This window comes from Phalacrocorax aristotelis, chromosome 5 (assembly GCF_949628215.1).
Source record: "Phalacrocorax aristotelis chromosome 5, bGulAri2.1, whole genome shotgun sequence".
Taxonomy (NCBI): Eukaryota; Metazoa; Chordata; class Aves; order Suliformes; family Phalacrocoracidae; genus Phalacrocorax; species Phalacrocorax aristotelis.
Window position 1 is genome coordinate 21,341,293 of NC_134280.1, and position 22,398 is coordinate 21,363,690.

General features: G+C 40.7%; 2 protein-coding genes across 7 annotated transcripts in view; both read left to right on the forward strand.

The window, feature by feature from the left end:
- Positions 1–3,784, forward strand: part of LOC142057403 (sodium channel protein type 2 subunit alpha-like) — a 77,732-nt gene extending 73,948 nt beyond the window's left edge. For all 5 annotated transcript variants that reach the window (XM_075093342.1, XM_075093339.1, XM_075093341.1 and 2 more), the window contains one exon: positions 446–3,784. In XM_075093342.1, coding sequence (XP_074949443.1) covers positions 446–1,641 — 1,196 coding nt within the window. In that variant the 3' untranslated portion in view covers positions 1,642–3,784. The remainder of the gene's footprint in view (positions 1–445) is intronic.
- A 2,274-nt stretch (positions 3,785–6,058) lies between these two features.
- Positions 6,059–22,398, forward strand: part of CSRNP3 (cysteine and serine rich nuclear protein 3) — a 113,311-nt gene continuing 96,971 nt past the window's right edge. For both annotated transcript variants that reach the window (XM_075093344.1, XM_075093345.1), the window contains exon 1: positions 6,059–6,177. The gene's annotated coding sequence lies outside the window, so the exon portion shown is untranslated. The remainder of the gene's footprint in view (positions 6,178–22,398) is intronic.

Below are 22,398 nucleotides of genomic sequence, written 5' to 3' on the forward strand. Positions count from 1 at the left end.
GATTACGTGGTATTTGAATACTACTAGAAATATAATCTTTCTTCAGATTAACTGAGATTACTTTTTTACAGTTAAACAGAAAGCTATTCTTCTGGTCTCAGCATTTGCTAGTCTACACACACTAGTTATCAGTTTTTCCTAAAATAGATTGATGTGTATTTGTGTGTCTGTTTGCATATGTAGTAATAAAATTAATACTTAGAAATGTCATTGACGCAGTTTTTCATTATGCTGCAAATTACTTCGGAACTTCTGTTGGGATTTATGGGTTTACAAAGCATACCAAACTATAAAGGTTTTGTAAAAACAACTGAATCACTAATTTCTAAAATCTGTTCAAATATCCTATTCTTCTTAAAGTTCTACAATGTTTGTAGGATAAATCGTTTGGAGTGGATTTTAAATGTAATAATATTCTTTACTTGTTTAACTTGTTTTTCAATAGGTATGTTCTTAGCTGAGATGATTGAGAAATACTTTGTATCCCCCACACTATTCAGAGTCATCCGACTTGCCAGAATCGGTCGAATCCTGCGTCTCATTAAAGGCGCTAAGGGAATCCGCACTCTGCTTTTTGCTTTGATGATGTCTCTTCCTGCTTTGTTCAACATTGGTCTGCTGCTGTTCCTGGTCATGTTTATCTATGCGATATTTGGCATGTCCAACTTTGCCTATGTTAAGAGGGAAGTTGGTATAGATGACATGTTCAACTTTGAAACGTTTGGCAACAGCATGATCTGCCTATTTCAAATTACCACATCGGCTGGCTGGGACGGTTTGCTAGCCCCAATTCTTAACAGTGGGGAGCCGGACTGTGACCCCCTTAAAGACCACCCTGGGAGCTCCGTGAAAGGTGACTGCGGCAACCCTTCAGTTGGGATTTTCTTCTTTGTCAGCTACATTATAATTTCATTTCTGGTAGTGGTGAACATGTACATTGCTGTGATTTTGGAGAACTTCAGTGTTGCTACTGAGGAAAGCGCTGAACCCTTGAGTGAGGATGACTTTGAGATGTTCTATGAAGTCTGGGAGAAGTTTGATCCCGATGCAACACAATTCATAGAGTTCAGTAAACTATCAGATTTTGCAGCTTCGCTAGATCCTCCTCTTCTTATAGCAAAACCAAACAAAGTCCAGCTTATTGCAATGGATCTGCCCATGGTAAGCGGTGACAGAATTCACTGCCTTGACATCTTGTTTGCTTTCACAAAGCGTGTTTTGGGGGAAAGTGGGGAGATGGACGCCCTCAGAATACAGATGGAAGATCGGTTTATGGCAGCCAATCCTTCCAAAGTCTCCTATGAACCGATTACAACCACATTAAAACGAAAACAGGAGGAAGTGTCTGCTGTCATTATTCAGCGTGCTTTCAGACGTCATCTTTTAAGGCAAAAAGTCAAAAAAGTTTCATGTATATTTAATCAGGATAAAGGTAAAGATGAGGATGATCTGCCCATGAAAGAAGATATGATTATGGATAAACTGAATGAGAACTCAACACCAGAAAAAACAGATATGACCCCTTCCACAACCTCCCCACCATCCTATGATAGTGTAACAAAGCCAGACAAGGATAAATATGAAAAAGACAAATCAGAAAAAGAAGATAAAGGTAAAGACAGCAAGGAAAGTAAAAAGTAACACAGAATTCTGTTTGTGATAAACTGTTTACAGCCTGAGAAAGTATGTATTTGTGTCAACAGGACTCCTGTAGGAGGTACATGCCAAACTGACAGTTTTTACATATATAAATATATATATAATTATATATATATATATAGAAGGTCAGTGCCTATAACAAGACAGTGACCCCTCGTCATCAGACTGCAGCTCTGTAAAACAGGGTAACATCTTGACAGGAGGTTGTTGTTTTTATAACCAGCTGACACTGCTGAAGAGAAGATAAAATGGCCAATTAGACTGTAGGGACCAGTTAAAAAAAAAGGTGCGAACCTATGAATCTCTGTGTTTAACATGAAACACACAGTACAAAAATTGTATCCACTGTTTGCATTTCAACAGCCACATTTGCCATATTTTTACAAAAATCAGTGTTGGTGAACTTATCATTTTTTAATTCACAGGTTGTTTACTATTATATGTGACTATTTTTGTAAATGGGTTTTATGTTGGGGAAGGGGGTATGAGAACCAGGTGTTCTACTCTCGGATTCTCTATAATGTACAGACAGAAGTGATTTGCATGAAGGCATGCTGCACTTGTAGTTCATGCATGGAAAAACATGACGTCGCACAAAGCAGCAGAGTCTGACTACTTCCATGTTTCAGGGTGGCTCTATATTTTGAGGTGCTTAATAACAGTATCCATCCAGTATCTCATCCAGACAAATCTTAATGTGCCTGTAAAGTCCCATAGAGTCTACAATAATAGAACAGATGTTTTATTTTTTCATAAGTCATTTAACTGTAGTTGAATGAACTCTGCATTAAAAAGTATACCGAGGGACATAGAGTCCATTTTTAAGCATTCTTCTGTAGAAAACAGCTTACCTGAACTTAGGAAATTGACTTTACCAAAAACCTGTAAAACTTAAGGATTATGAAGTTGTTCTGCTTCACCCTGCAGTATCGTTTAGCCATCTTCTGCTCTCGGCAAGGTTGACATTGTATGTGTTGATTAAAAAAGTACCGTCTATGTAAATAGTTATTTTATCCCGTGGTGCATGTTTGAGCAAACAAATAATGACCTGTGCACAATATTTATTGCATCAAATATGTACCACAATAAGTGTAGTTTGCAAGCTTTCAACAGCTAATATGAAGTATTCTGTACCATTATAGATAGTTTGGAAGCTATCACTGATGCATGTTTATCTTGCCTTTGCTGCTGTAATTTTACTCCTTCCACTGTTAAAAGTCTAATATGGGAAGCCATATCTCAGTGGTTAAGTGAAACAAATTGTTCAATCAGTCATCATTCTTTCATGACATCAAGCAATAGTTTGCAGCTATTTAAGAGCTTCTTGCTTTGCATTCTAAAATTTTAAGTGAATACTGTACGGTGTATAGTCAGACTGTACAGGATAGGTTGCAAACTGCTTAATCTGTTGAAAAATACATGGATAGAATTTTCTAAGAAAAATATAAATACTGTAAAAAATACCATTTTATTTTATTTTTCAGCGTTTTGTACATAAAATAAGAAATGAGAATTATCTTCAGGTTGATGTCACTGTCACTTTTGTTACTTTCTATCCATAGCACTTTTTAATTCAAGACCTTCACAAAATAAGAAACAAAGGAAAGAATGGGGTAGCTTTAGGTTTCTGCTTTTTTATTAGTACTGTATTTTTGCACACATTTTAATGTGAAATAAGTTTCAAACTGAGTCCAAAATGCACTTGCTTCCAAATAGATATAACTTGTAATGGAAATGTGGTGGGGAAGATTTGTTTAAAATTCTAGCACTGCCTGCATCAGAAGTTTCAAGGTAGTCTTTTTATTCATGAAATCTTTACCAGTGTTTGTTTACATAGACTATTCTTATTCTTGTTGATTCATGCTGCACTAGAACTGTTCTAAATATAATATGGGATCCACAATGTTTTTTTTCCACAGGAATTAAATAGCAAACTTGTATAACTGATCACATCAGGACATTTTGTGTTTCTTACACAAGCAAAAATTCGATGTTGACTCCTCCTTTTACAAAAATATTGACTTATGTGTCGGTGAACTGCATGCAGGAAAATGCTATTACCATAAAGAACAGTAAACCACATTACAGTTGAGCCAAAAGAATAAAGACTTCATTTTTTATTGTATTTGTTCTGTCTTTGTTTTCATCACTAAAGCCTATTGGCTACCAAGGGGTGCTATGAAAATAAAATATGAATCTAAAAAATGTTAGAAATAGAGAGTAATGATTAAAACTCATTATAATAACAGATTTGCAAAAAGTAAAAAATTGAAACCTTGTGTTTCAGAAAGGTCTCTAGTATGATTTGCACTTACACTTTAGGTTATTAAACCTATTTAAAACTATTCTATAGTAGGCTAATGTTTAAATGTACGTGATGCTTAAACCCCTTTTCGTGTCAGGCATTCTGAGACAACTAAAAAAACAGATGTTAAAGAAACTCTCTAGCTATCAAGGCTGCAAACCAGTATGTGTAATTTCAATTCTATTTTACATTTGAAGTGAATAACTATTTCTGTATTATAAGAAAAATGTTGTTTGCTATGTATTTTGTAAAATATTTTTCATTTACTATTTTGCTTTAAGACATGAGAGGTAAAAGTCAGCAGAACCTTTGCTGGAAGTTTTGGTAAAGCTTCAAATTTGTAGGGGTTTTTTAATCTTAGGGTGCTGAATGCAATGATAATGTGAAAAATACTAAACTTTAAAATTCTGTGGTGAATTTACAGACAGTACTTTCCACTGTCAGGGAGCCGGCATACACATCTACTGATGGATACATGACCATGGAAGGGCTGATACCAAAATGCAGAAGGTAGGTGTAGAACAGGCATTGCAAGAGTGGTGGCAGTGGAGCTGAGAAGAATTTTGAATTTTGGGGAAATACAAGTATTTGTTGCGTCAGTCTTGTCCTGCAAATTACCTAATCCATCTCCACTTTACAGAATCCCTAATGAGATGCTTGGAAGTATCTTGGAAAAATGCCTGGTATCAAAGTATTTCTTTTTCCCCTAGCAGGTCTTCCTATATTTTGAGGCACAAAGCAGTTTCCTGAAAAATTGAAGGACAAGAAATTGTCATTAGGCTGTCTTTTGGCCATGACATATTACTATCTTCCCAATGTATTAAAACTGAGATTTCATTTACATCGTTGCAAAGTCATTGATGATCCTGTAAAAAATGCTAAAATTGGTTCTGAATAAAATAGCGTTTGTGACACTGAAAGCCAAATTTTTAGGTAGAAATCATGTTGGAATGCTATTTCAAAAAAGAAATTTTCTCTGTTGCAAATGTAAAGTAATACCTTGAAGGTAGGATACACTGAACGAGTTAAAAGCTAAGGAAAACATTCACAAACTCTGCTAATCACAAATATGCCCACTCGTGTCTCTGCAGAGCATCAGGAAAACCAGACATGCCCAATCATGGATGTAGTATGTTAGTCCTAGCCTTGGGTGCAGACCCCACACTGGGAGAAACGCTTCCAAACGGAGCAGTAGGGTAGTGGTGCTCGTCAACCCTTCCCTCAAGAGTTTTCAACTACTAATGGCCTGTTGAGATAGTGTTTACTCCAAACATGAGTATTGCTATACTAATGTAGCAAGCTGTTAGGCCACAGGGTTGCAAACAGATTTTTTTACCTCTGCCTATAAAAAAGAATTGTCAGGGTTCGGTCTGAGATATGGAGGGATAAGAGAATCTGAATTTCTGTAATTTAAGCACCAAAGTTACGGCTGGCTGTTGGTTTTGCGGAGGGAAAGGTATTGAAGAAAATGCAAATACAGATATATTTGTCTGAATTAGACCATTCAGAGAATAATCAGTATGCTTCTTGCAGGGATTTATACTTAACAGAAGACTAGTACAATTAAAAAAAAAAAAAAAACAACCCAAAACTGACAAGCAGGTATGCTTTAGTTTGGGTCGTGTCCCCCCGTTTTTTTCTTTACATATTTGTAGACTTATTAAAAACCACTGCTAACACACTGAAAACCCGTTAGGCACATGTTTATTCACCACAGCAACCTGCATTTTACCCACCCGGTTACAGAAGGCCCCGGGCCGCACTGAGGTACGCCAGGAGCGAGGGCTGCAGGAGCCCCCCTCCCCGCCCCGCTCCGCCCCGCCCCGCCCCGCCCCGCTCCGCTCCGCCCCGCCCCGCTCCGCCCTTCCCCGCGGCTCCTGGGCCGCGCGGGCGCCCTCTCCGCCGGCCCGCCTCGGCGCGCGGCACCCCTCAGGCGAGCGGCACCGGGCGGGCGGCGGCCGCCGGCCCCTCCTCCCCGCTGCCCGCCGGGAGGCAGGTCCCGCCGCCGGGCCGAGGCACAGCGCCGCCCCCCGGCCGCTCCGCCCGCTGCGCCGCGGCCAGCGCCGCCCTGTTCTCCGCTCGGACGGCGAGGGCGGCGCGGCACGGAGCGGCGCGCGGGGGCCGCCTCCCGGGCGGGCAGGTAGCGAGCGTCCGCTCCCGGCCCGGCCGCCGACCAGTGCCTCGGGACCCGCCTCTGTAGCCGCCGGGGACAGGTAAGGGGCAGCGCGGGGAAAGGCGGGCCGGCGGCGGGCGGTGAGGGCGGGCCGAGGGCTGCGGGTGTCCTGGGGGAGGCGGCGAGCTCCGGGCCAGCGGCGGCCCCGGCCCGGCGGCAGGTGAGGGTGGCGCGGGGGAGCAGCGGCCTTCGGGAGCCGCTCGGTGTCGGTGTCACCCGGCCCCGGAGCTCGGGGAGCGCCGCAGGCAGGGCCGGGCCGGGCCCGCCGCTGGCGATGGAGGGCAGTGGCCGGGCGTCCCCGTTACGTGGGTCACTCCTGACTGCCGGCGTCGAAGCGGTTAACCCGGGCAGCGGCAGGATTAGCCGAAATGTCAGATTTTCAGGTGAGGACCCGTAAGCGCGTTGGGTGCCTCTAACCGCAGAGGCGCACCCGTTGTTAGCCCAGGAGCTGGCGGCTCTTAGTGAGGAAGAGACGAACTCTACTAGTGCTTCGGTTTTTAAGTTGTCCAGAGAGAGCATTTGCCTGCAAATCAAAGATTTACTTGGCTTCTCGCCTATAAAACTGCTCTTCCTGGTGTTTCTGACGCTTGAGGTGTACAGGGGTGAGGCGAGGTGGCCTCTGGCACCCCTTGCTGTGGGTTTTAGCCGTCCCCAGGCGCTACAGGTGCCCCAGCACCTTCGCTCCCAGCTGCACCCAGCGGGTTGGGGTCCCGTGGTGGAAGTGGGTCTGCCGTGCTGTGCCAGACTGGGGAACGGGAGTGCTGGCGTGCAGGTGGGTGCCCAAGCCTGCCCGCCTTGCTGCGCGGGTGGTGGCAGCCAGCCTAGCCACAGCTGTCCGCTGGGATAGCAGAATAAATGGGAAACTTCTCATGGGTTTCCTGTGCATTCTGGGGTTCTGGATAAACCCTGTGCTGCTGCCAGACTGCGCTAGTCCTGTGTGAGAAACTACGTTCTGAATCCGCTTAGAGCGGCAAACTCTGGAGCAACAGCTACTACCAGCCCTTTCTTTCCCTGAAACATTTTCTGGGCTAAGTAGGCAGGAAAGACTAACTGTTGGGCAGGGGCAGTGGCTGGCACAGACTGGTAGAGCTAAAGAACAAACAGGTTGCTTCAGGATGAAAGGCATGCTCAGTTTCCCGTGTTCTTTCACTCGTACTGGTGAATTGTACCTGCCTGACTTCACAGTGTTCTGAATGAGGGTGTGTTTTACTGGGGGAAGACTTGTTATCTGAAGTCCACCAAAATGGTTGCACATCTACATTTGTTACCGTTGTTTCATCAGTGTACAAAGTGGAGAATGGATTTTTTTGTACATAGTATGTGTGGGAAAAATAAACCTCTAAGAAGTTTGTATATGTTGCTATTTTGACTCTGGGAAGTGGTAAATAAAGACACAAGGGCAAAGATGCCAGAGTGACTCCAGGACTTCTGTGCTGTTCAGTCCTGTCAGAGGAAAGCAAGCTGGAGGACTTGATCTCTTTAAAATTTACTCTAAAGAAGTTTGCCCTTTCTGTATGCCTGTTCTTATCTGTGGTTGTTGGTTTAGTATATTTTTATGTTTATTTTATGAAGTGTAGTTCAGGCGAGCCCAGCAACATACCTCATTAGCTGGGGGCAAGTCACTAAACGTTATCTATCATTTGTTTAAGATAGAGAATGTAATAAAGAGCAGGAAAACCAGAGAACACTCAGAGGTTGTTTCTGTTTATCTTTGTGAGTAAGCATCCCTTATTTTAAAATGTCCTTAGATACCTTAGCTCTTTAGATCTATCTAGCTTCTTATCATTAAAAAACCAGAACTTTCTGTAGCGTGTGGTGTAAGTTTGGTTGAACCTAGAGAAATTTATTTGTAATTTGAGTTAGGTAGTCTCAGATTTCTGGAATGTAAAGCACTTGAATGTAGGCTGACTCCTTCATTCTGTGGGGACCCTTACCTGTGTAATACACTGAGAAGTGATTGCAGCATCTGATGTTACCTTATTGTGAATTTATCGCTGTTACCTGTCTTGTCTCTTACTGTTCAGGTTTTTGGTTTCTGTCAAGTCATTCTGATGATAATTTAAAATTATTTCTTGACTCTGATGGTACAGCAATGGCTGGGGGTGGAAGTAAGCGATAAGCAATTGCAGGAGGCTGTAATTGTGTTGTTAGAACACACATCCACTATTGTAAATTGTACTTTGGAAAAAAATGGCCTGTAGAGAGGCGACCGATCAGAAAGCAGCCTGGTTTGGTATTTGTCACACTGGTAGTACAGGAGTAGAAGTAGCAGCTTGCATTAACCACAGACAAGTGTCACAGCACTAATGTAATACATCGACCTGTTTGTTCAAAGTGGAGAGGGGGGTGAATGGGGCTGAACTGCGGTGTGGCTTTTCTAAACAGCTAAATACAAATAGTAGAATCTTGTATGGGTTGTTGTTGGTGACTATTTTAGAGAGACAGTGAGCCAGAGGAAAAGGAGAGTTGGATGTCCCTGGCAGCGAAGACATCTGCCTAATGTTTGTATGAATCTGAGAAATGCAAAGCATCAGTGTTACTGAAATAATGACTTGTTAAATAGATGCAGTGTTAAGTGAAGGACTGATATATGCATATGAAATTATCTAGAAAGTTAAATATTGTGTTATTTTCCTATTTGTACTATACTTTGTTGTGTTATATTAGTTACTTTCTTAGTCCACAGCCCTCTTACCTCACCAGTCACCTCTGGGGAAAAGACACTTGTATTCCTGCTGAATCTAAAAACTTGTCAAATGAGTAATGCCACACTATTATGAATATAAAATTGTACCTTTAAAAGTATTGCATAGTTAACTGTTTCACTTTTGTAAATTGCTTGACTTCTTGAGCCCAGTTTAAATTCATTTGCAATTTTTGCAAGCCATAATAAAGATGCAGATACTACACTACACACCCCATCATTCTTTCTACTTATTCCTTTGACAGGTAAAAAAACCCGTCTGTTGCATTTCCCAGCTGAGTAGAGTTTTCACTAGAAGTGCCTTCCATTGCTCTGAATATTCTCAGTTATTTGATGGTTTCTCCAAGCATTTCACAAGACCTGTGCAGTTCTGTGCCAGGGCATGCAGGCTAGGTCAAAAAGGAGAGTGGGCATGGCTAACTTGTAGACAGCTGCCCTAATCTGTGTTCCAGTGAGGGGGATAAAATGAAGAGTCAATCAAAACTGACTGGTTCTAGTGGTACTACATTCTGTATAACTAATTGTAAATGCATTATCTAATGATCTGTAAATAAACTGACCTTTCTTTTCAATGTGTCTAAGGCAGGAGCCTGACACCCCTGGTAGAAGTGGAGGGCGACAAAAGCTTAGATAAGAGGGCAATATACATTGGGATGAATTGGGGCTCAGAATCATGACACGTCACCCATCCTGCCGAAGACAATTACCACTGGTCTTTACTGAGGTGGACAGGCCACCTATACTTAACCCGGGAAAGGAACATGGATAATTTTATATATGTTCAAAAAATGGCTGCCCTTATTGGCATTCCAGGGAACAGGATGAAATAAAGACTTAATCAAAACTAATTGGTTTCAATGGTACTAGGTTCTGTATAATGTCTTGTCTGATAAGCAAGTGTTGTTAGAACAGATAAAAAAAAAGTATGTATTTAAGAACAGATAAAAAAGAATGTATTTCCTAATTAACAGTTCCGCAGAGCCATCTGGAACCATGAACCAGTCTGCAGCTAAGACTTGGACTTAGTTTCCAAGGTTTCATTTTAAAGTAGTTTGTCATAATCTGATACCTAAGTAGTTAGAGTGATAAAGGAAAAATGTATTTTGTTAAAAGAAAAAAGTATTTAAAAATGTATATATTGAGACTGCTTTGACATGCAAAAGCAATTTTTGCAGATACTGTTCTACAAAACTGTTTTCTCCAGGGTTCTTCCCAACTTTGTTGTGTTACAAGTCAGCATATGCACTAGGGGTCACATCACGTTGGCAGCATTTCTATGTAGTACTTTTCATGTGGTGTTCTCAGAGACATTTTATATCATATACATATTTGACAGGAAAATAAATCTAGCACTTCTATATGATTATAATGGGGTGCTGAAGAGGGTATGTTTGGTAGTATGACTTCCATGTTACTACGTGGACCCTTTGATCAGCGTGCTGGGTTTTTTATTCACACTTCTGGGAACTGTTTGTGTTCAAGTGGGAGTTGCACGACTCTAGGTTTGACACTGATTTTTCACTTTGCTTTGAAGCGCCGACAGCTTTCTCAAAAGGATATTCTATTTTAGTAATCAAATATTACTTTTTGTTACCTGTCGAGAACACAGATACAAAGGGCAAATTGCATGTATAACTAACCTTGGAGTATTGTTTTAAACAACTGCATTATAAATCTTGCTTTATACAGTCTCTTATGCAATATTTTTTGTGTGCTTTTTAAGTGCTTTAGTCTTTTTTTTTTTCTTTTTGAAATATCTTTTTATTGTCCTTTGTGTAGATGGATGGAGTAACGTAAATTAGTGTGTACTTCATACCAAGTATATCTGGAAAAGACATATATACAAGTTGGTATTCTTACATTGTATATAGTACATCTTAAACACTAATTGCTTAGCTTATTTTGTATAATATATATATGATCAGGTTTTAGTGAAAATTTGCTAAATATTTGTGGAAGGAGAGTTTGGAAGTAAGATTTGAGGAATTATTTTGTTTTCAGATTGAAAATACCCAAGCATTTTTGATACAAAAACCTGGACTACTGGTAATTTCCCAGCAGACATGTTTCTGTTACAGCCTTGCTATGTCATGACTGGCATTTTTTTTTTTCAGTTCCCATGGCAACGAGGGTTTTTGATCTACAAAGCATTATACTGTATATGGTTTGAGGGGGTATCAATTCTCTTTATTACAAAAGAAATTTTGATCCATGAAAGCTGATCAGGCACCCTGCTGCCACCCCCTCCTGTCCCCCCTTAATAATATGTGTTTTGCCCATAAGATTACATGTAAATGTGAATTCCTATTTGACAAGAATACAGTTACCTGTTCTAATTTTTGACATAGTATAAGAGATGGTGGAAAACTTGTAAAAGCTTACTGTAGTGATAGCATGGAAAATGTGTCATCTTCCAGGTGGAGTCTTGACAAGCAGGAGGCTATTGTATATGCATATAAATTTTTAATGTGTATATATTGGTGAACATTGTAGCTATGTATAAAAATTAATGAGAGTTAAAGTTACTCAGGATTTGCATTGGCTTCTGCTAATGTTTGCTTTGGCTTGGATTTGTTTCCAAGATGCATTCATAACATATTTACTTTTTCAGTGGACTTACACATTTTAACTAAAGAACCTCAAAGTAGTGTACCTGATTCACAAACTAAAATTTGTTAACAGTGGCAATAATCTTGATTAGTTTCGTGTTTGTGTCTATCCCACACCTTCTCAGATGAATACATGGGTGGTATGGGATGTCTGGGATGTATCCTCAACCAAATAGTTGTAGGAGAAGTCTTGGTAGAGTAAATGTGCTTAAGGCATGGGCCATTTTTTCTAAATTAGATAGGTCTTCTCTTTGAGCACTTGTTCCTCCTCCCTCCCCCCCTCTCCCTCCCCCAAAGCCAATTCAGATTTGTTGAGTGATGTAGTTACTGAAACAAACAGCAGCAATTACTGTTTATGTTGTAAAAGCCTCTGAAGAGTACATCCAAGAAAGATATCTTCGTGACATCTGAAAGGCAATTTAGAGATGTATTAAAAACAACTTTGGACAGTGCAGTCTGCTGCCAGTGGCCTGCTGGTCTTCATGCGGTTTGGGCTGGGAGACCTCTGTCTGCCCCTGCCACAATCACCATGCACACATGTAAGATTGTTTTGGAATCACGAAAACAAAAAAACACCACGCTGTTCTTTGCAACTGAAGCTACTCATCCAAAGACATGCAGTTCTGCTGGGGGTGTATTTTACAGGGGTAGGGCAACCTACCATTTAGGTAATAACTTCACCCAAATACCTGTTTGTAAAACACTCTTCACTAGTGCTATCGCCTGTCTACATCATAGCTGTGACAAAATAACTTGCATATACATGAGGGAGAAATTGAGTTTCACACCCTTACCCAAAGTGAATACTTTGGATGCACTGGAGTGTGTAACAGTATCAGTGTTTCAAGTAGATGCTTTGCTAGAAGTTCTGAAATGACAATTTTTTTTTCTTTGCACCCCCCCTATTCCCCCAGTGGTCTCTAGGAGATGGATGGAACACGGTAGGCACGTATAGTTTAGACCTCTGTGTCACCCTTCTTGTGAAGAACAACTTTCAAGTCAGTTTAGTGCTAATGTTGAAAAAAAGCTTGTAGCCTGCAGTTGTTTATCATTCAGAATGCTCTGTGTGATTCTGGAGCATCCTTATGTTTGGGAATTCAAGAAGATCAAGGTATGAAAGCTGGAATTTTGAACATGAGTCTGCAAAGATTTACAACTGCTGATAGCATCTGGCAGTGTATTGCATACCACCTACTCCCCCACCTCCCAGCATAACATCAACCCATTTGTAAGAGTGTGAAGGTTTATTTTGATATCTGTTTTTCTGGATTTGCTTGTAATACTAGGCAGTGCAGTTTTTCAGTGAATAATTTGTCCAGTACCCCCTGAAAATTCAAGAGAAATTGCTAGCTTGGGCTTTATGCTTGAGAAATCTGCAAAGTTTAGGAGAAGGGGTCGCTTAAACGCAATTAAAGAAAATTAAGAGTTGTGAGTTGCAATGTCAGATATTTTCCATTGCATATGGAGAGGATGTGGGGCTGGTGATTCTGCATGAAGCTGGATGAATAGGTCAAACAGCTAGCTTCTACATCTGAGGCACATTAGGAGTGACAATGCGATGACATAATCAGTGACCCCAGATTGTTCTCAGCTATAAATCCTCTGGTTGCAGCCTCCACTGTTCCTCAGCATGTGCCGTTCATGTTTAAGGCTTTTCAGATCATCTCCATCACCATCTGCTACATAATGGAAACGAAACAATTGTGCTGTGTGTGCAGCCAGCTGACTCCCTGAGTGGAGATGGAGGTTTGCAAAATACATTTTATCTCTAAGACTTGTTTGTCTGGTTGGTCTCATTGACACACTATGGACTAGTCGCTAGGCTGTCGTTATGGATGAGGATTAAAACGAGGTAGTGACTCATTTACAGGGACATCCACGTTTTTTTGAGCAGGTCAGGTACTGCAGACTATATGCGTGTTCATATGCTTGTGTACAAGAAATACTGCACATCCTAATGCCTTCCTAATTAGAAGGGAAACATAGTCCATATGTGAAACATCTTGTCAGCATGAATATATTGGTAACATTTGTCCTGCATGGGCAATGAGAAAATAAGCAACAGGATTTCTTAACTGCAAGTATTCACTAGGTGTCAGTGCATGATCACACAGAACTGATGCTCTCTGAGAAGTTTTTTTGATTGTGGGACCTCCTTTATGAATAGGAATTTTAAAGAAAACTCCTACTTTTGTCTCTAAAATGTAAGGTGGATTAAAATTAAGAATAACTAATGACTAAAAGTAATGAATTCAGTCTTGTTTTTAGGAGCAGTCTGATAAAAATATTGAGTTTTAAAAAACCTGACAAGTTTTGTGCTTAATAAAGGTAGTTCAAAGACATAGAATAGCCGCTGTGTTGATCAGGATCTGGCTTTCTTGTCAATATCTAGTACATCACTGATCATACTGTGTCACTAGAATGAAATATAATGTTTATAGTATATCTTGTAATGCTTGCCTCTCGATATTAGATTCTTTTTGTTTTAAGCAGATAGAAATTAATAATATTTATCCTAATTGTAGTGATGGATGATTAGGGAATGTATCTTCTCAATCCGTATAGTGATCAGCATTCATCTAGAACTCGAAATTGTTGCAAAATATGGTTTTTTTTTTTTGTCTTGTGCAGTTCTCACTTTCATGTATATTAATAGGTTGAAATAGCACGAAGTTACTCACTTGATAAATGTAAATATTTGAAATGTCTCTCCTATATCTTTGAGTTTGTACTGAACTTTTCCTATTGTATTTTAATCCATAGCACTTAGTGAATGGTAAAAACATTTACATGTTACCCTTTTACATCTAATTTATTTACAAGGAGGCCTTTTTTAGGACTATTTGCTGGTACCCTAAGGGAAGTGTCAATAGCGATGCTAATAGATGAGAGAAGTTAGTTTGGTTACAAATACACACTTTTTCACTCATGCTTAATGCTATATTGCTACATATTCACTATGTAGCAGGAACACTGATGTGATTGTTCCATGGCGACCTTCTGTATTTTCCCTATTGTTGTAGCTGTATAAGAGGACTATCTTTGGTGCCATCTTTGTTTATTCATGCCACTTAACTGTCAGATAATATCTATTTGATCATCAAAGGCATATTTTTTCACCTGTGTCCCTCCGGTTACATCATGCAATGACATTTAAGCACTGTATCTCTCATCATGGGACACAGCTACCTGCCTGGTCAGATTTTAAGACAAATTCTGTTCGAGCTTGTAAAAGAAGGTCCACAAGAGGTACAACAGGAAAACTGTAGAAATTAAAATAGACCACTGTCTAATATACACCTCTTTTACACAGACGTACTGAATATAAACACATATAACAAGTTCTAAATATAGAAGAGCTTGAGTGACTTCTCATTGCCTATGAGTCTCTTACTGTGTGTCTAGGAACACTGAATGAAAGCCCATTCTCCAGCTTCAGTTGCTCATTAACTTCACCAGAATTATTATATATTCACAAGGATGCAAAAGAGAGCAGATTTCGTCACTGTCTTAAAAATTTTTCTTAACCAAGGCTTAACAATTTATGTATAAGAAATACTGATTTTTATTTTTGATGACCATTTTGGGATTCTTCCAGGACCTCTCTTCAGAAGCTGATCTGTCTGGAAGGAGACAAAATTTTAAAATAATTTGTTGATGCTTCCTTACTATTCTCCTGCTTTTCATTGCCAACCGTGACATTCTGTTGATATGGTTCCTTTCAGAGAATCCCACGTTGGAAGGGACCTCAGGGATCATCTAGTCCAACCTTTCTGGGAAGAGCAGAGTCTAGACAAGATGGCCCAGCACCCTGTCCAGACGACTCTTGGAAGTGTCCAGTGTGGCCGAGTCAACCACTTCCCCAGGGAGATTATTCCAATGGGTGACTGTCCTCGCTGTGAAATACTTCCCTCTCATGTCCAATCGGAATCTCCCCAAGAGCAACTTGCGTCCATTCCCCCTTGTCCTCTCCATGTGACTCCATGTAAAAAGGGAGTCTCCATCTTCTTTGTAGCTACCCCGTAAGTACTGGTACACGGTGATGAGATCCCCTCCAAGCCTCCTTTTCTCAAGGCTGAACAAACCCAGTTCTCCCAGCCTATCCTCATATGACAGGCTTCCCAGTCCTTTGATCATCCTGGTGGCCCTTCTCTGGACCCCTTCCAGCCTGTCCACATCTTTTTTTATGTAGCGGGGCCAGAACTGCACACAGTACTCCAGGTGTGGCCTGACAAGCGCTGAGTAGAGCGGTATAATGACTTCTTTCTCTCTGCTGATGATGCCCTTTTTGATGCAACCCAGCATCCTGTTGGCCTTTTTGGCCACAGCAGCACACTGTTTGCTCATGTTGAGCTTCCTGTCCACCAGGCCCCCCAGGTCCCTTTCCACAGAGCTGCTCTCCAGCCAGGTGGATCCCAGTCTGTGCTGCACTCCTGGGTTGTGTTTTCCCAGGTGCAAGATCAGGGAAAGAACTTAGAAGTTCTTGATTCTGCTAAGTGTTTTCTTGCAGGCCTACTGCTGCACTGAGGTGTTTAAAAAACCATTTGTAACTTGGGAAATCAATTTGATGGTTCTCTGCAGCTGCAACTTTTAAAGTAATAGATACTGTGTTTTTAGCATAGAAAATAGAGCTTGTGTCTGTGCAAAATATGCAAGAGAAATTCAATCATCCTCCATTTTGCTGGGGTTTCTACCTTCCTGAAATGGACATCCTAGCACAGTAGGGTGTCTGAATTTTTGAGCTTCATTCAAGTATAGGCAGCTGCGGGCGCTGAGAATCCATAGCACTGATCCCTCTTCTGTGGGTGGACTCTTAATGTAATAGGATTTTCTCTTTTACCCGTATCGTAGCTGAGAGTGCTTCCCAAGAAAGTGAGACTTGATTACTGTGCTTTCCTCAACCTGGATGTGTTCATATGCACACCTGCATCTTCCAGAAATGTACCATAATTGACAAGCTATGAAATAATTTGGGGAAGATAGTGCTTTAATCAGGGGTTTATGTTTTCTTTTGGGTGATATTGGACGAAAAGGGGCGTAACACTTTAACATAATATTCAGTTGTGTGGTGGGATATCTGATCTTTCTTGTTCAAAAGATTTGGAAATAGGGACTAGATTCCTGTTCCCTCTCAAGTGAGTGCTCTCTTGTAGAATTCTTTTTGTGAATCTATGTGAAGATGTAGGTGGATTGTTTGTAGAATGCTGTTTTCTTTGGTGCACCTGAAGTTCATGTCACTTGGGGAACGAGCACATTTTAATTACCAGCAAAATTATGCATCGCTGTTTTGAACTTCACCTTAGCTGTGGCAGGGCAAAAAGGTAAATAATGGCTTTTCTTGTTGCAAGGACCATGACAAATAAGGCACCTGCTGAATTTCTAAAGAGGCAACTGATCTTTCATGTAATTTCTTTAGAGGTTTTTCCCTTTTTTTAAAAAAACAGCTCTACTGCTTACAAACGTTATATTTATTTACTTTTAATTCAGTAGCTTAACTTAATCCTGTGCTGGTCATCTGTTTAGATTAAATATCTTTAATGTTTGTTGCATATATGATTGTGACTTTTACCTTAAGGAGCCAATTGTGGTTTTAAAAAAAATACATACTAGAAAAAAACATAAATGGAACAGGTCAAAGAATGGCTCCCAGAAAGCAGTAGTATTGAAAGGTTGGTAAGTACTAGTTAGTTATATGTCCTTACTGGCTGGACATGATTTCCTCAGATGCTATCTTTCCCTGTCTGTTCTGGCAAGCTGTGCGTTGGCAGCACTGGGGAAAAACAGTAAGTATGATCCAACTTCGATCATGATGTAGCCTTGTGAGCTGCCCAGTAATGTATGTGGACTGACTGTGGGCAATCTCCCAATATTAACTGTGCAATCAATATGTGAGGCTGAGGACAGGGTAGCTGTAGACTCACGCGTGAAGCTGGGCGGGTGGAGAGGGCAGAAAGTTGTAGGGAAAAACCAGATTAAGAGGGCTAGGACACTGCATATGGTTGAAATCAGGATGGTAGCGCGCAGGGCAAAATTTATCAAATATAAATTGATTTTTAAATAATAAAATTGGCTTCTAAATTTTTTTTCTTTGAAAAATGAGAGATGCCCACAATGCTAACTTGGGGTCAGCATCAAATGTTTGGGGGAAATGTTATTTGGTATTATCCCTGTTCTTAATGTTTTTCTACCTTTCCTGTGTGAATTAGACATTCGTAACTAACTGCAGTATGGCTGCATATTTGGTTTGTGTTTTCGGACTTTTTATTATGTGGTAGTGCTCTCTGCAATGAAGATTTCTGAAAGAACTACTAAAGACTGTCAAAAAAGGAAAAATATGTTATCTGTTTATTTAAATGTTGTTGGAATTCTAGTAAATACACACACATGCACATATGATCTCTCAAATAAAATTTCAAGCATCTTTTCTAGGTTCAGTAACAACATCTGCAGGAATCAGTTACCATGAGCATTCCATGTAAACCATGCTTGCTTTTGAATAGGAAATTTTTGATCCCATGGCAGAAATATAGGTATTGAAGACTGATGTTTTAGTTCCTTCATCAACAAAATCCCTTACTCATGGTCCTAAAAGAGTGGGGAGGGGGACAGAATATATTGTATACTTGCCATGTATGGCGTTTGGTATTTATTAAAGTAATTATTAATAAAAACTAAAATCTCTAGGCAACCTGGAACACGTGGAAGCATGTTTTTTCTTTTTTTTTTCTCTCAGCATCCTTATGCATAATTGCCAGCTAGGCCAGAACTGGCTTGACTCAAAATCAGCTTGTAGATTTCATCAGGTTGGTGTATTAGTAGAAGGAGGAGGAATATAAATAAAAGAAGAAACCTGTCTAACCTGCAATATAAGCAGAAAGAAAAAGAACCCGTATTAATCTTTCAGGTACTCAGCTGTGGTGACTAAGTGAGATCTCATAAGGTGCCCGTCATAGCAATGAAAAGTGGTATTCCTCACTGACTTAGCTGTCAGTCTGTGTTCTTCCAAAAGGGGTGGTACCTCATCTTTTCTCTTAGTGTGCCGTGCCAGCAGTATGCTCCTCCCTGGAGCAGATATGCCTGAAAACCAAGAATTTTTTTTTTCCCGGTTAATAAAACTGGGTTAGTAAACTTGTTCATGGTTGAAAAGAAACTTGTTTTAAAAGTCTGATGTTCTGGGCTTGTGTACTGTTACTTATTTATGGGAAGTTGATTCCTGATTTTGGGAAGAACTTACCTGGCTTAGCTCTTGGTATGTAAATAATTAGAATTCAAATAATTTCCATGCTAGAAAGCTGCTTTATAAGATAGTCACAGATGAATTACTGGAAATACGTATATACTCTCGTGCAGAATTTCTTTGCTTACCTTTTCTCTTTTGTGTCATGTATTATTCTACGTTTGATTTCACTGAAGGCAGATTACTCTTGAGTTGATTGAAGGAATATAAATGGATGTCAGTAAGTGGGTGGGAGTCTGGAGAAGCTAAAATTTATGTAACTTGCATTTCTAAGAAGTGAAAATCAGTCTGCCTTGAATTAGTTCCTTGATTTTGCCCAGAGATTTGTTTGTAACTGTTTTATAACAAAACAAACACTGTTCAGCACAGCTGCTTCAGAGGCAGCAGAGTCTTCTAGGCTCTATTAAAGAGTAAAAATGTACAAATGCTGTGGTAAAGTAATCCTATTTTTCTTTCCTGAAGCAGTTTCGATTTTCAAACTATAGGATGATGTGTTTTCACTGTGCATCACCCATAATTATCCAGCTTCTTCTCCAACCCGAACAGTCATCCCTTCAGGCTTCATTAAATGCAGTCAGTAGGGCATTGAAGCCAATATAGCTTGTTATATGGCTTCTGCATTTTAATATGTTGCTATTTCTGACTGTGGGTTCTGGTGTGTTCAGAGACTCATGCAAACTGTATCACACACATCCTATTTGATAGCTTCTCACTAAACCTTGGACTACTCGAATCCTACTTGCATTGAGAGATTTTTTAAGGCTAGTAGATAATGACGTCTGTCCACCATTTGTGAGAAAGAAACCTCAATTCTCCACTTGTTTTCAGTCATAAATCATATGTAATTTCCTTGCAATAGCAGCAGCTTCAAATTAAGGAAACCTTAGTCTGGATTTCATAATCAAACGTCAGTGGGTTCCAGTTCTTTTCACCATGCAGGATATTTCCAGGCAGCAGCCCTGAGTGCACACCATTAAGTAAAACATAGTTCATTTGTCACTTTCTTCTTTTTTCTCTATCAGTGTGTACTCTGTTTGGGGACCATGTTGGCACATTTTTTAATGACACTGGATGCTGAGTTGCTGCATGGAATTGGCAGGAGCTGTGAAATTCAGGTAACTGTCTTGCTGCCTGTCCATCCTTCTTCAAGATTCTTCCCACAGACATGTAGGGTGCTGAGAAACAAGGTGTTACAATGTCTCTCTCCATTCAGGAGATCTAGCACATCTAATGTGTGGAATGTGATGTATCTTCCTTTGATCTTGCTAGCAGAACAGTGAATAAGATCCTTACTTCTAGACTGCGTGTGAGAAATTTGTTCTGACTCCCTAGTGACAATCTTTCAGGAGAGCAATTACGCTGTAGGAGATCTGACATCTTCCAGCTCTAATAGGTGAGGTGTTAGCTCTTTTGCTTCTGAGCTGGACAGTAGCCACTGTTTTTCTTAGGCAAATGCCCTATCCTTCAGTCAGTAGCCTGGTGAACTCTCTCAAATGTCTGCCTGTAGCATTTGTTCAATATCAAGCTCCAGTATGTTAGAGCTGATCTCACTCTTGACAGAATAGATCTACAGTAATGGAGGACTATGTGACCAACTCTTGCAAAGTTACATAACCTGAGGCTAACTGCTGGGAGTCGCACGCTGTATGAATGAATGCCTGTGTGGATTATTGAGCGGAGATCGAGAAATATGCTACTTACCAGTAATCGGAGTTCTTTGAGAGTGCAAGTACCTTTTGCCCCTGGCCATCGTTTCCCTTTCCTTCTTTCCTACTTGCAAAGATTTGCATTTCAGAAGAAACTGAAATGGTGCAGAAGGTGCTACCCAGTATCCTGAACATGAGAGCAGGCAGGAAATCAGCACATCCTATAGACTGCAGAAAGAAAAAGTGGGTCTAGTCTTGAAGTGAATGTACGTGTGAACCATAGGGAACTCCAGTTACCGATGAGCTCTCATCCCTGTCTCACTATATACTTATTTTTTTCTTTTTCAAACTGAAATAAAGGCCACTAACAGAAAACTGGATGCAAAACATAAATCAAGGATCCTCTTTGATACTGAATGCTGTTGCAAACAGTTTTTAGTAGTGATTTAGCTTTAAAGAATTTTAACTCCTCTGTCTTTAAATACTTCATGGTTCTAGTAAGGAAACTGGTATGTGCACTAAAGAAGCAAGTATGGACCAGATACAGGATAGAATAAGAGAGAGAGAGGAAAATAATCTAATAAAATAGAAGAGCTGCAAATATCTTTTATTAAAACAAGTACAAAAAGTATAAGGCCTACAGGGAAAGGTCAGTAGACTACTGATAGAGCCTACCAAGGGAGGGGAGTAGAACTAACTCACTCAGCTAAAGGAAGAGGCTTTCAGCAGATATCATGGGAAGGATCATGTTTACTTTTAGCAGTGTATGTCCTGAAATACAAGATATTTGTTTGAGGTTCTAATTGTTTACTAAGCTGTGTCCATTCATCTTTACAATCAGGGTTGTCTAAAGTGTTAAGATAAACAGACATTTCATTTATTGTTTGCGGTATCCCTGAGTGTGGAAATGTGTATGGTTTAATCATCATCATAAATAACTTGTACTATATGAGTGTCATTTTGCTTGTCTCCCGTGGGTCTGTGCAGCACCTTTCAACTTTGTGTCTACCATAGCTTACGGTTAACTCTGGATTGGGAAGTAAAAATCTTGACTGATAAGCCTGGATGTTACAAAGAACTGTGAGTTGTAAGTGAAACCTGAACCGGGATCCGTGAATGGCTTGTAATGAACCAAACCAAGTCAGGAGCTGCCTTCAGCCAGATGGCATAGCTATATAGATTTAGTCAAAGGACACTGGCAGCCTTGCAGTTTCTGATTTCAGCTTACTTATATTCTTTTAATTTACTTGGTCAGTACCATTATATGGTAAGGCAGAGTGAATTACTGAGGTGTAACTTATATATTCTTTGTAAATGTTTTCTCAGAAGCCAGGGCAGCAGGCCGCTTGGAAAGGCAAGTGGGCCAGAAGCTGAGGGAAGCCCAGCAGTACCGAGTGGGTCAGGCCTGGGGTGGCTGCCAGGCTGAGCCAGGAGCCCAGGGTTGTGGGCTACAGTGGAGAGGCATGCTTGAGGGCCCCAAGGCAGGCGGTCAGGTCTGTGGCCAGCCTCAGCCTCAGGGTCTGGCCTGGCCAGGCCTGGGCACGGCTGCAGCAGAGTGGTAGCACAGCTCGGGCGGGGGCCGAGGGCAAGAGGCTGGATTTTAAAAGCAGCGGGGCTGCTGCTCCCTCACCCTTTCAAGGCCACCGGCTATGCTATCTGTACATTGGCCTTGTGCCCAGGCAGCCAGACCCGGACAGCCTCAGCACCCTGACATACTAGCAGAAGTGAATTTCATATATTTAAAATGTATTTATCAAGTAAATGACTTCACTAATTTTTGATGTGCAAAGCGGGACAAATTTCACAAGGGCTGTCTGAATGTTACGTAGAATTCTGAAGCAACTGGCTTAGGTTACATTTCTGTAGGTTACAGAGATTGCACAGACACTACTGCTGGGGCGGCTTGTGTGCACAGGGCTTGCAAAGCGCAGGGGCAACATCAGCCTACTTAATGATAATCACGTTTTGTAGCAAAGCTATTTGTTTTATTTTGGAAACACTGACTCTATTAGAGTTGCTTCATTCTGGGACTATTTTAGAGGTGTTGGGGTTCTCGTTGTTAACG